Source organism: Oryx dammah, unplaced genomic scaffold, assembly GCF_014754425.2.
Source record: "Oryx dammah isolate SB20612 unplaced genomic scaffold, SCBI_Odam_1.1 HiC_scaffold_15, whole genome shotgun sequence".
Taxonomy (NCBI): Eukaryota; Metazoa; Chordata; class Mammalia; order Artiodactyla; family Bovidae; genus Oryx; species Oryx dammah.
This window is the reverse complement of record NW_024070199.1, coordinates 17,837,277-17,850,011: the sequence shown is the minus strand read 5'-3', so window position 1 is coordinate 17,850,011 and position 12,735 is coordinate 17,837,277. Positions and strand designations below refer to the sequence as shown.

At 38.8% G+C, this 12,735-nt stretch overlaps 1 protein-coding gene across 5 annotated transcripts in view; it reads right to left on the bottom strand.

Annotated features, from left to right (window-relative positions):
- PAK1 (p21 (RAC1) activated kinase 1) overlaps positions 1 to 12,735 on the bottom strand; it is a 162,232-nt gene that overhangs the window by 46,185 nt on the left and 103,312 nt on the right. For all 5 annotated transcript variants that reach the window (XM_040255635.1, XM_040255639.1, XM_040255634.1 and 2 more), the window contains one exon: positions 12,602 to 12,639. In XM_040255635.1, coding sequence (XP_040111569.1) covers positions 12,602 to 12,639 — 38 coding nt within the window. The remainder of the gene's footprint in view (positions 1 to 12,601; positions 12,640 to 12,735) is intronic.

The following is a 12,735-nucleotide window of genomic DNA, read 5'->3' as shown; positions in this document are numbered from 1 at the left end:
CCCAAAGCCTAATTGTGGATGGGGAAACCAACTGACAGCTTCTCTACCTGCCTACCCCAAACCAAACCCTGAAGACAAGCTCGTATTTCTTTCTTCTCTATGAATTTTACTCTGTGCTGAACAGAGGATAAAGTACAATATGCAGGAAAGGGATCAAGAGTTCAGAATTTTACAAAGTTTATCATTATAATTCTGTAATCCTTTCTGATATGGTAAATAGTCTTTGCCTCTCCTTTTCCTTCTTTACCAAAATATACTGCATCCCGCTATCAGGTACCCTCACCTGCAGATATAGAACATCACAAGAAGCAATGAGATTTTCTTGTCACAGGAAGCAATGAGATTTTCCCCAGATCAGATGCTACCTATTTCCTTAAGCTTCTGCCCTGTCTTGGAATGACCCTTACCAGCACCACTAATTGAATCTGCTATAATCTCAGAAACTTGATTTTCCCACGCGAACTATAACAAAGCTGGGCCAAGACTGGCAGGTTTCAGGGCAAGACCAGGCAAAAAGATCATACCATTACTGTTTACAACACATGTTCAAGAGATAAAATAGCTCCAAAATATGAGATTTTTGACAGAGATTAAATGATTATAGTATAGGACCAGAGAAGCAATAGAGATCTTTTAGTAGATATTGATGTAATTCAACAGTTTCAGATATTTTCAGACCATCTACTTTGTGCTCAGTAAGATACTGTGATGGATGTTTTTGATATAAATGTACAAAGATGAAAAAGATGGTCCAAGTCCTAAAAGTAGCTCACCATCTGATGCAGGAGACAGACGGACGGACAATTCCCCTTCTGCTGCCATTTGAGGCCGCTGGAGAGAGGAATGTCAGAACAACATGGGATAGTGAAGGAACTTATTTAGTTGAATATTATACTAGAGTTATGTGTGGGAGAGTGGCCTTTACCACATTTGACATACTAAGTAAGGAAAGTTGGCATCTTCACAGATTCTAACAGGACCTCCAGTGCAGGACATAACTTAAAAACTGCCAGTGACAGGCGTTTGTAAGCAACTAGTTTTAGTGACTACAGGCAGTGAATCCATCCTTTCAGCTTCAAGTTTTATCACTTGAGGAATGTGGAGGTGAGGACTGGTATAATTTGAGGGGTGCCCTTAAGTCACTTTCAGTTCTAAAATCCAATAGCAGTTCCTTCCCTGTGAAAGCACATATTTTGATACTTTTCCACTCTAATTTGTTTTCCCCCTAATATTCCACTCAATAAGATTTAACTAGGAACCCAAAATGAGAATGAAGTTAACTCAGCAACCTCTCCATCTTCTTGGGGCCCTAGGGCTACCCACTGTAAACTATAAACACCAAGTGTGTTGCTTCCTAAAACTGTGGAGGAGGGGATTTCATCACCTTCCTTAGCAACACATTCTGGTTTCCACATGTGATGGCTTTGGGTAGTTGTATTAACGACTATCAAAATCAAGAGATATAGGTTTCTTTCCCAGAATTTTATTTCTTATCCCTGTGTCCTTTGCCAAGGGTATCCCACTTTAAGCCAAAGTTCTCATCCACAAAATGGAAATGATGACAAGAAGCTCTTTGCCTACCTTAGAGGACCACATGGAGAAAGAAATGAAGTGATGCGGGTATAAACACACTCAGTTAGAAAGATGTAAGGAATCAATTAAATTATCATTATGGTTAATAACCACAAACCTCTTTTTAAAAAGTGACTCCAACTCATCCACTGATTCACTGTAGATAAAGTGCCTGGTCCTATGGCTTACATTTTAGAAGAAGATACATTTAAAATTCATCACCAAATTGCCAGGTAGTAGTAAGAAACATGTGAGAGTAGAGATTGATTGAAAGTAAGGAATTATTATCTTAGATATAAGTAGTCATGGAAAGGCCTCTTTAATGGCCAGAACAAAATGAGAAAACAAGCCATCAGACCCTCTGGGAGAAGAATATTCCTGGCAGATGGAAGAGATACAAAGACTCTGAGAAGGGAACATGCTTGGAATGTTCCCAAAACCTCCAAGTGCCTACATATACTACTGAGAAGTGCTTATCATTTTAAAACTGCTGAACTTTGGGTAAAAACATAGGGATCTCTGATGTTCTGGCCCAGGATTTCTCCCATCCATCCCACCCTAGCTTTATTAGAGCAGGGTTTCTTCCAGGGAAGGCAGGCTGCAACTATGTGGTCCAAGAGGTCTCACTTTCATTTGGAGGAGTGAGCAGTGCCCAGGCCCAGTGGGGCCATCAGTGGAAGTAACCTCCCAGAGACGGCAGCAGGAGAGAGTCAACCGCTGCTAGCCTGAGGCTGCAATCCTGGATAGGGCAAATGAATTCTGGCCAAGACTGCTCAAAGATACAGCAGACATTAGAGAGAGGTCCCACACTGGTCATACATGCCTGACTCTGTGCACATACATAAAAGCTTCAAAAGGGACAAGCAGAAAGTTAAAGTTTCTGGACAGCCCTCAAAGAGATCTCAATAATGAGCAATGATATAGATTTTAACAACACTATCAATCAATGCAACCTAACTGACATATACAAAGCATTTCACCCAAGTTCTGAAGAACACACATTACTTTCAACCACTTATGGATAATTCTTCAGGATAGAATATATGCTGGGCCATAAAACATATCTCAATAAATTTTCAATGACTGAAAACACACGAAATGTCTTATTTAACCACAGTAGAATTAAATTAGAAATAAACAATGACAAAAAATTTCTCCAAAGAAGATAAACAAATGGCCAATAAGCACATGGCCAATACTCAACATCATTATTAGGAAATGCAAATCAAAACCACAATGAGATACCACTTCATATCCACTAAGATGGCTATAATCAAAAGACAGACAATAACAAATGTGGGAGAAGATATGTAGAAATTAGAAGCATCCTAATGTTGGTGGGAATGTAAAAAGGTACAGCCACTGTAGAACACAGTCTAGCAGTTCCGCAAATGGTTAAACATAGAGTCACCATGTGGCTTAGAAATTCTACTCCTAGGTATATACCAAAGAGAAATGAAAACACAGATCCACACCAAAGTTTGTACATGAATGTTAGTATGAGCATTATTTATAATAATCAAAAAGAAGAAAAAAGCCAAATGCCCATCAACTGATGAATAATCAATACAGTAAAATATTATTCAGACTTTTATAAAAAGGAATGATGTCCTGATACATGCTAGAACATGGATGAAACTCGTAGGTATTATACTAAGTGAAAGTAGACACAAAAGACTACATGGTCTATGAGTCCATTTATATAAAATGTCTGGAAAATGTAAGTTTATATAGACAGAAAGAATATCAGTGGTTTCCTAGGGTTGGGCATGGGAGTTTGAATGAACTGTAAAAGAACACTAGGGAACTCTTTGTGGTGATGCAAATATTCCAAAAAGAGATTGTAAAGACTGTTGCATAAGTCTATAAATTTAATACAATCATTGAATTGTACAATTCAACTAGTATGGATGAATTTTACAGTATATAAATAAGTCAATAATGCTACCTTTTAAAAGTAAAAATTTTAAGTTATATGTAAAACCAGCAGGTTCTTATCTTGTATTTTATATAATACAGATACGTAAGGAGTTAAAACCAAAAATTCCTCAGGAATGCCTGATAAAGATGGCAGATTGAACATAGGCATCTATTTCTTAAAATTTCATTAGAACTATAATAAATAATGACCTGTTAAAGCCATTAAACCCAGAAGGTTGGGGAAAACAGGAAAGAAGGCAGGATTAGCAAAGGAGGCAAAGAAAAATAGATGAGCAGTAACTGTTAAAAAGATCAAATCTCAAGTTGATGGTAGGCAAATCTGAAAATCAATCTACATATCTATGCTGCAAAATTAAGGCAAGGAAAATAGAGTAAATATTTTAAAAAATCAGAGAATTAGTCCAGCAAGTCTTAAAAAAAAAAAAAAAAGGAGCTCCAGAAAGAGAAAACAAAGAAAAGAGGGGATGAAATCATCAACAACTCAGGCAAATTTCCTAAAACTGAAAGCTTGAGTTTCCAGGTTGAAAGAGTTCACAAAGTTCCTCATGAAACAAATAGGTAAATATAGAGATGAAATTGTGAAATTTCTAAGTGATGGTGACAAAAAAAATGCCACAACCCTCCCAAATGAAAAAAAAAAAAAAAAACAGGTCAGGTACAAAGAGGCAGGAATAAAACAGCTTTGAAATTGAATAGCTAATACTGAAAAGTAGATAACAAAACTGCACTGCTTCCCAAATTCTGGTGGAAAAGTATTTTCAACCAAGAATTCCATGTACAGCCAAATATCAATCAAATGGGAGGCAGAATAGAAGTGCTCCATTTTGAGACCTGAAAGATATTAAGTATTTACTTCCCACCTACTTTCTCAAAGCTACTAGAAGATGGGATCCACCAAACTAGGAAGCAAACTAAGAATGAGGAAGCACTGCAAGTGAAATAGAAATTCCAACACAGAAATGCAAAGAAATTTCAAAGACAATAGTGAAGGAAGACCCCAGAATGACAGCTATTAGTTACTAGGATTTTAGTTCTAACTGATTTTTTAATCTAATGCTTGGGTAAAAAGAATTTTTAAGTGAATATTCTTAATTACCATCAACCCAAAAGGTCAGTTCAGTTCAGTTGTTCAGTCGTGTCCCAGTCTTTGCAACCCCAGGGACTGCAGTATGCCAGGGTTCCCTGTCCATTACAACTCCTGGAGCTTACTCAAACTCATGTCCATCGAGTCAGTGATGCCATCCAACCATCTCATCCTCTGTTGTTCCCTTCTCCTCCTGCATTCAGTCTTTCCCTGCATCAGGATCTTTTCAAATGAGTCAGTTCTTTGCATCAGGTGGCCAAAGTATTGAAGTTTCATCTTCAGCATCAATCCTTCCAATGAATATTCAGCACTGATTTCCTTTAGGACAGACTGGCTGGATCTCCTTCCAGTCCAAGGGACTCTCGAGAGTCTTCTCCAGCACCACAGTTCAAAAGCATCAATTCTTCCATGCTTAGCTTTCTTTATGGTTCAACTCTCACATCCATACATGACTACTGGAAAAACCGTAGCCTGGACTAGATGGACCTTTGATAGCAAAGTAACGTCTCTGGTTTTTAATATGCTGTCTAGGTTGGTCATAGCTTTTCTACCAAGGAGCAAACATCTTTTAATTTCATGGCTGAAGTCACCATCCATAGTGATTTTGGAGGCTAAAAAAATAAAAGTTGCCATTGTTTCCCCATCTATTTGCCATGAAGTGATGGGACTAGATGCCACGATCTTAGTTTTCTGAATGTTGAGTTTTAAGCCAACTTTTTCACTCTCCACTTTCATCAAGAGGCTCTTTAGTTCTTTGCTTTCTGCCAAAAGAGTGATGTCATCTGCATATCTGAGGTTATTGATATTTCGCCTGGCAATCTTGATTCCAGCTTGTGCATCATCCAGCCTGGCATTTTGCATGATGTACTCTGCATAGAAGTTAAATAAGCAGGGTGACAATATATAGCCTTGACGTACTCCTTTCCCAATTTGGAACCAGTCTGTAGTTCCATGTCCAGTTCTAACTGTTGCTTCTTGACCTGCATACAGATTTCTCAGGAGGCAAGTAAGGTGGTTTGGTATTCCCATCTCTTGAAGAATTTTCCACAGTTTGCTGTGATATACACATTCAAAAGCTTTGGTCTAGTTCATAAAGCAGAAGTAGATGTTTTTCTGGAATTCTCTTGCTTTTTCAATGATCCAATGGACGTTGGCAATTTGATCTCTGGTTCCTCTGCCTTTCCTAAATCCAGCTTGAACATCTGGAAGTTCACAGTTCACATACTGTTGAAGCCTGGCTTGGAGAATTTTGAGTATTACTTTGCTAGCGTGTGAGATGAGTGCAACTGTGCAGTCGTTTGAACATTCTTTGGCATTGCCTTTCTTGGGACTGGAATGAAAACTGACCTTTTCCAGTCCTGTGGCCACTGCTGATTTTCCAAATTTGTTGTCATACTGAGTGCAGCACTTTCACAGCATCATCTTTTAGGATTTGAAATAGCTCAACTGGAATTGTATCACCTCCACTAGCTTTGCTCGTAGTGATGCTTCCTAAGGCCCATTTGACTTCTCATTCCAGCATGTCTGGCTCTAGGTGAGTGTGAGTGATCACACCATCATGATTGTCTGGGTCATGAAGATCTTTTTTGTATAGTTCTTCTCTGTATTCTTGCCACCTCTTCTCAGTATCTTCTGCTTCTATTAGGTCCATATCATTTCTGTCCTTTATTGTGCCCATCTTTGCATGAAATGTTCCCTGGTATCTCCAATTTTCTTGAAGAGATCTCTAGTCTTTTACATTCTATTGTTTTCCTCTATTTCTTTCCATTGATCACTGAAGAAGGCTTTCTTATCTCTCCTTGCTATTCTTTGGAATTCTGCATTCAAATGGGTATAGCTTTCCCTTTCTCCTTTGCCTTTAGCGTCTCTTCTTTTCTCAGCTATTTGTAAGGCCTCTTCAGACAACCATTTTGCCTTTTTGCATTTCTTTTTCTTGGCAATGGTCTTTATCACTGCCTCCTGTACAATGTCATGAACCTCCATCCACAGTTCTTCAGGCACTCAATCAGATCTAATCCCTTGAATCTATTTGTCACTTTCGCTATATAATCGTAAAGGATTTGATTTACCCAACAGGAAAATACTGTTAATATTTAGTGTTTAGCCTTTCCAAGGGTGGTAAACTAGATCATCACATGTTCAAACATACCTTTATGTTGACCTCATGCTTGAAAGCTAGTTTGATTAGGTATAGAATTCTTGGTTCTAAATAATTTTCCTCTTACCTCCGAAAATACTGCTCCTTTGACCACTACTGTTAATGAGCCACATTAGCTGTGTTTTCATTTTGAAGGCTTTGAAAATATTTCTCTTTATTCTTTGGTCTCTTTACAGTTATCTGACTTGGTAACTGGTAGGCTCTCCCATCTGAAGATTCATACCTTTCTTTAGCTGAGAGATTTTTCTTCCATTATTCCTTTTTCTACTCTAATGTCTTAATCCTCTAGGTCTTCCTGAATTGCACTGAATAATGTCCTATATCACTTATGCTTTAATTTTCCATATGTCTTTATGTTTTATATCATTAATCCACCTTTATGTGCATTTTTAATCCTTAGAAATTTATTTCTTTAATCATATTTTCAATTTCTAAGAATTATTTTTTTATCCTCTGATTGCTCTAATCCATGGGTCCCCAACACAAGGGCCACAGCCCAGTACCAGTCAATGGTCTGTTAGGAACCGGGCCACACAACAAGAGGTGAGCAGCGGACAAGCAAGCAAGCCAGCCAGTGAGCAAAGCTTCATCTGTATTTACAGCCACTCTCCATGTTTGCATTACTGCCTGAGCTCCACCTCTTGTCAGATCAGCGGCGGCACTAGATTCTCATAGAAGCACAAACACTCTTGTGAACTGCACACATGAGGGATCTAGGTTGTATGCTCCTTATGAGAATCTAATACCTGATCGGAGGTAGAGTCAAGACAATGATGCCAGTGCTGGGGAGTAACTGCTAATATAGATTATCATTAGCACAGTAAATGTAATACACTTGAATCATCCCCAAACCATCCTCACTCCCCTGCCCCTAATCATGGAAAAATAGTCTTCCACAAAACTGGTCCCTGGAGCCAAAAGGTTGGGAACCACTGCTCTGATTATAGCATGTTTTGGGAGATGCAATATCTATAAAACCTTTGAATATACTGGGTTGGCCAAGATGTTCGTTCCAGTTTTACGAAACATCTTACAGAAAAGCCCAAATGAACTTTTTGGCCAACCCAATATTAGAGTTCTTTTTAATTTTCTTTCTTGAATTATCAATTTTCTCTGGCATCAGTTTTATTTCTTTATCATGGTCCTTCTCTCTAATGCTTTGTTCCTCTCAAGTGTCTAGAGATCAAGTGTCTAGGCTCTCCGCTCATATTTATCAGTGAAAAATCAGACTAATCAGTGTATACACCTAGCACGTGCTTCCTCTGTAGTCATGCGAGTGTGCTTCTCTGCTGTCTCTTCCTCTGAATGGGCAGTCTGACGCAGTCTGTATATGAATTATACAGATGAGGTAACTGACAAGTATCATTTCAGAGTGTGTCAGCACGGAAGAGTATGTATGATAGAGATTCCTCTTCTCCCAGTTATCAAAAGCATAAGAAATTTATCCTTGGGATGCAGAAATTTAATGTATTTTTTTCCACTGCAGAACTACTTTTCCTTTTCCTCTACTTTACACCTGCTGTAGAGATTTGTAGTTAACTCCAGTTCTGCTGCTTCTCTCTCAGGCCCCTGTACCCATATCAGGCATTCTCCTGATATGGGTAATTTACAAAGAAGCAGTGTGCTTTCTTTCGAAAAGTGTCTTTTAAGCTTAGGATCAACCTTCTGATACCTTTTGTTCACTTAACATGGAGGCTGATCCAGCTTTTTCAATTACAGAATTTAAATTAATTTACTCTTGAAGATGACCCAGGACTCTTTCCTGTTTTTTATATATATTCTCTCACACCATTTTCTCTGAAGCTACTCTTACTTTCCTAGGATTTTTCTCTTCCACATACACAGAGCAGCTGTACTTTCTGCTGCTCCAGTCAATCTGATCTTATCTGCTTTCTATCTTCCACAAATTTCCAATAGTGGTTCATTAATAAGCATTGTATTGAATTTATTTTTTATGTATCTTTTCTGAATTTAAGAAATTAAGCATAGCAAGAGAGACAGAGATATGAATTCATCCCACTACACAGATCCAAATTCCAGAGGTATCTTTCTAAAATGGTTGTTATTATTCAGTAGTTCAATCATATCCAACTCTTTCTGACCCCATGGAGTGTGGCCTGCCAGGCTCCTCTATCCATGGGATTTTCCCAGCAAGAATACTGGAGTGGGTTGCCATTTCCTTCTCCAGTGGATCTTGCTGACCCAAGGACTGAACCCACACCTCCTGCACTGGTAAGCAGATTCTTTACCACTGAGCCACCAGGGAAGCCCTTTCTAAGATGGTAGTTTAGACTAAAATAAATATCTAACTACATTATTTAAAATACTTCCTTAGCTCAAGTGGAGAGTCCAAGTTCTTTCACCTGACATGATGGATCCTTAACAATGTGGCTTTTGTTCATGCTACTTCACACAAGAAAGCATTGATTGCCCTTTTCTCTGGCTGGTATCATTGCCTACATTTACCTGACACTGTGTTACTTACCTGACACTGTGTTATCAATCCTTGTTTATGTGTTCTGATTCCTCACTAAGTTGGGAGATCAAGAGCAAAGACCTTACCCATCCTTGACTCTTGGGCACTCACGGAGCCTATAACATAGTAGGTGATCATTTTATAAATGAGAGCTTAGGCACTAAAATGCTAAATAATCTGAGAGATGGATCTCAGACCAATGAGCCACAAATAAAAGAATTTTAGAACTAGAAGAAACATTAAAGTTTATGTTTGTTAAATGAATAAACTGTGAGGGCCCAAGAACCTTGTGCCAACTATCCTGTACTACCAAGCAGGATAAATCACTCCATCAAATATGACCCTCATTGTATGTTATTCATGTACATCTCTTGCAGCCCTCATCCTTATGTTAATTTTTTCTCAAGGACTAAGATAACGCAAAAATTTTATCTCTGTATCACCAATACCTGGGCACAAAGAAAGTGCTAAATAAATATCAATGGTTAAATGTAGAAAATGAATGCTGCGGAGAACTTAATATTGTACTGGTTTCTACTACTAATTCATTCAAGGATAGGAAGCATGTCACGTAATCTCTGAGTCCCAATTTCTTGTGTTATGGAGATTACAGTATCATTCAAATATTTCCAACATCAAATGGAATGATCTGTGTGAAACTAATAAGGAAAACGATGCCATGCTATCACAGGACAAACCATATCCCCACATATAACTAGTAAGGAAATAAAGAGGACTGAGCCACAGGGATAATGTTCTGAATTGGGGAGAAAATGTCCTTGACAATCTGGTGGTTTTAATTGTAGATACTAAAATCAGTACAGGTTTTTACAAAGCAGGTGTTATCCTCTCTGCCATATGGCATGAGCCCCAGGGCTCCTCCTCCTCACTAAGGAACAACAGACTGAAGGCTTTACTGCAATCTCCTTTATAAGACCTCTCTGACATCTTCTTTCTCAGTTCCCTGCCACAGTGGGAAAAAAACCCAGGACAGAGACTCAGAAGACCCTAGTTCTAATCTGGTTGTATCACAATAGCAATTATGAGTCTCCAGGAAAGTCTGTTTCCTACCTGTGAAGTGGGGATGATAATTTCTTCACAAGGTTAATTTGTGAGGACTAATTATGTTAACATACATAAGTTACTGGGCTTCCCTCATAGCCCAGTCGATAAAGAATCTGCCTGCAATGCAGGAGACCCAGGTTTGATTCCTGGGTTGGGAAGATCCCCTGGAAACGACAACCCATTCCAGTGTTCTTGCCTGAAGAATCTCATGGACAGAGGAGCCTGGCAGGCTACAGTCCATGGGGTCATGAGAGTCATAAACGACTTAGTGACCAAACCACCACCATATAAGTTACTAACACAGTGCCTGGCACATCTTAGCTACTCAATAAATAATAGCTGCTACTTCGCCTTGAAAAGCATAAAGACATTTGAGCCACAAAGAACAGTTCAGCTTTGGTTAACATCCCTTCTTCAACAATTTACAACTCAATAATGGGGAGAAATTTTCAAAGATCTTAACACCAGCAAATTCTTCACCACCTTTTAACTGTATCTCTTCCATTTGATGAAAAATGAATCAGTGGAAAGCAAGACGAACTGGGAATCAGTTACCTATTGCCAATAACCCTTCTCAATTTCAGTTTTATCATCTATTATACAAGGATAATAACCTGTCTCATTAAACTCCTGTGAAGAGTAAAAGAGAACCATGAATATGAAAGGAGCCAGGATGCTACTGGCAATGGACATGTGAACTTTTTTTTTTTAATCACTGATTACAGTATAAAATGACTCAGAATAAACGAATCTCCAATGCTGGAAGCATGATTCAACGTTTTTGGCTTGTGACTCAGTATTGTGTTAGAATGTATGACTCCTCCACTTAAGATCCCTCAATAGCTTGTTATTACCTTTAAAAGTTAAAATTCCTTACATGATCTGACCTGCCTACACTTCACATTCCAATCATAACAAACCACTCGCAGTTCTCTGTACAAGCCAACCTCATGAACCTCCTTGCCTTGCTGCTAAGTCGCTTCAGTCGTGTCTGACTCTGTGCGACCCCACAGACAGCAGCCCACCAGGCTCCCCCATCCCTGGGATTCTCTAGGCAAGAATACTGGAGTGGGTTGCCATTTCCTTCTCCAATGCATCAAAGTGCAAAGTCAAAGTGAAGTCGCTCAGTCGTGTCCGACTCTTCGAGACCCCATGGACTGCAGCCTACCAGGCTCCTCTGTCCATGGGATTTTCCAAGCAAGAGTACTGGAGTGGGGTGCCATTGCACATGCTATTTATCCTCTGCCTGGAATACACTTGTCTCTTTATTATTCTTCCCCAAGATAACTAACTCATTCAGTTCAGACTTCACCACCAGGAAGCTTTTCTTAAACATCCAATCTTTTATTCAGTACGTGCCATAGTATAATTTTATTCAGTATTATATCATTATGTGCCACATGCCATGGAACCTGCAACTGACAGGTGAGACAGTTCCTGGCCTCATGAAGTTTTAGCATCCTGTACTGTAACTGTTTGTGCCTTCATAACACTCACAAGACTGGGAGATCAGGAATTTGATAATGTCTGATTCATCCCTATACTGTCACTTCTCCACAGAAGACCTGGCATAGAATAGCAGCTTTGCAAATGTTTAGTAAATCAACATAAAATAACCAACTCTGCACAGAGACAGCACTAGATAAAAAGAATAGCAGTAATCTAGTATAATAAGTCACAGCTTACTCATTATAAGACCCTTTCAAATACATCAACACCTCATCACATAATCTGCTTTAGAAAAAGGAATTGGTAAATTGTGAAGGTCAGAGGGACCCATGAGGTCATTAATGACTTCTACATATTTCTTCAAATGATAGGACATTCACTACAACTTCAGAGGACAGAATGAATGACCTTAAATTAATAGAATCTGCTCCCTTCAACAATTAATCCTAATCCTGGTTTTGTAAACCCAATTAACCCAAAAGAAGGAATTCTCTTTTAAATGCAGCTATTTGAGGATATTTCCAGGTTAGGCAAAGTGTATAGTCCTCAGTCTACTGAGGAAAAAACTGAAGCTCAGAAAGGCAAATTGTCTTTCCTAAGGTTCAAAGCTAAAACTGAAAACTGAGTCTAGCAGCCAGTTCTTCTGGTTCCAGGGTTAGGATTTCTAGAGCATTAATAAATGAAAGCTGGAAGGGATATCTACTGCTTATTAAGTTCAAGTCCTTTACTCTGAGACCCAGGGTAGGAGAGTGACCAAGATGAGTGCCCAACAGCCCAGACTCTGCATCTACCACACTGACCTGATCCCTAAAAAATCATACCTGCCCATATCAGAATAGAGGAAATAAAGGCTTACCAAAGTGTTAGAAGAATTATAATCCTCAGCTGATTTATCTGCAAAAGAAAAAAGACAAGTGATTCAGTCAGTAAACAATTACAGTGAATCCTTTCTTGAGACTTAGGAAGCCTATTCAGTAAAATACTTGCCAA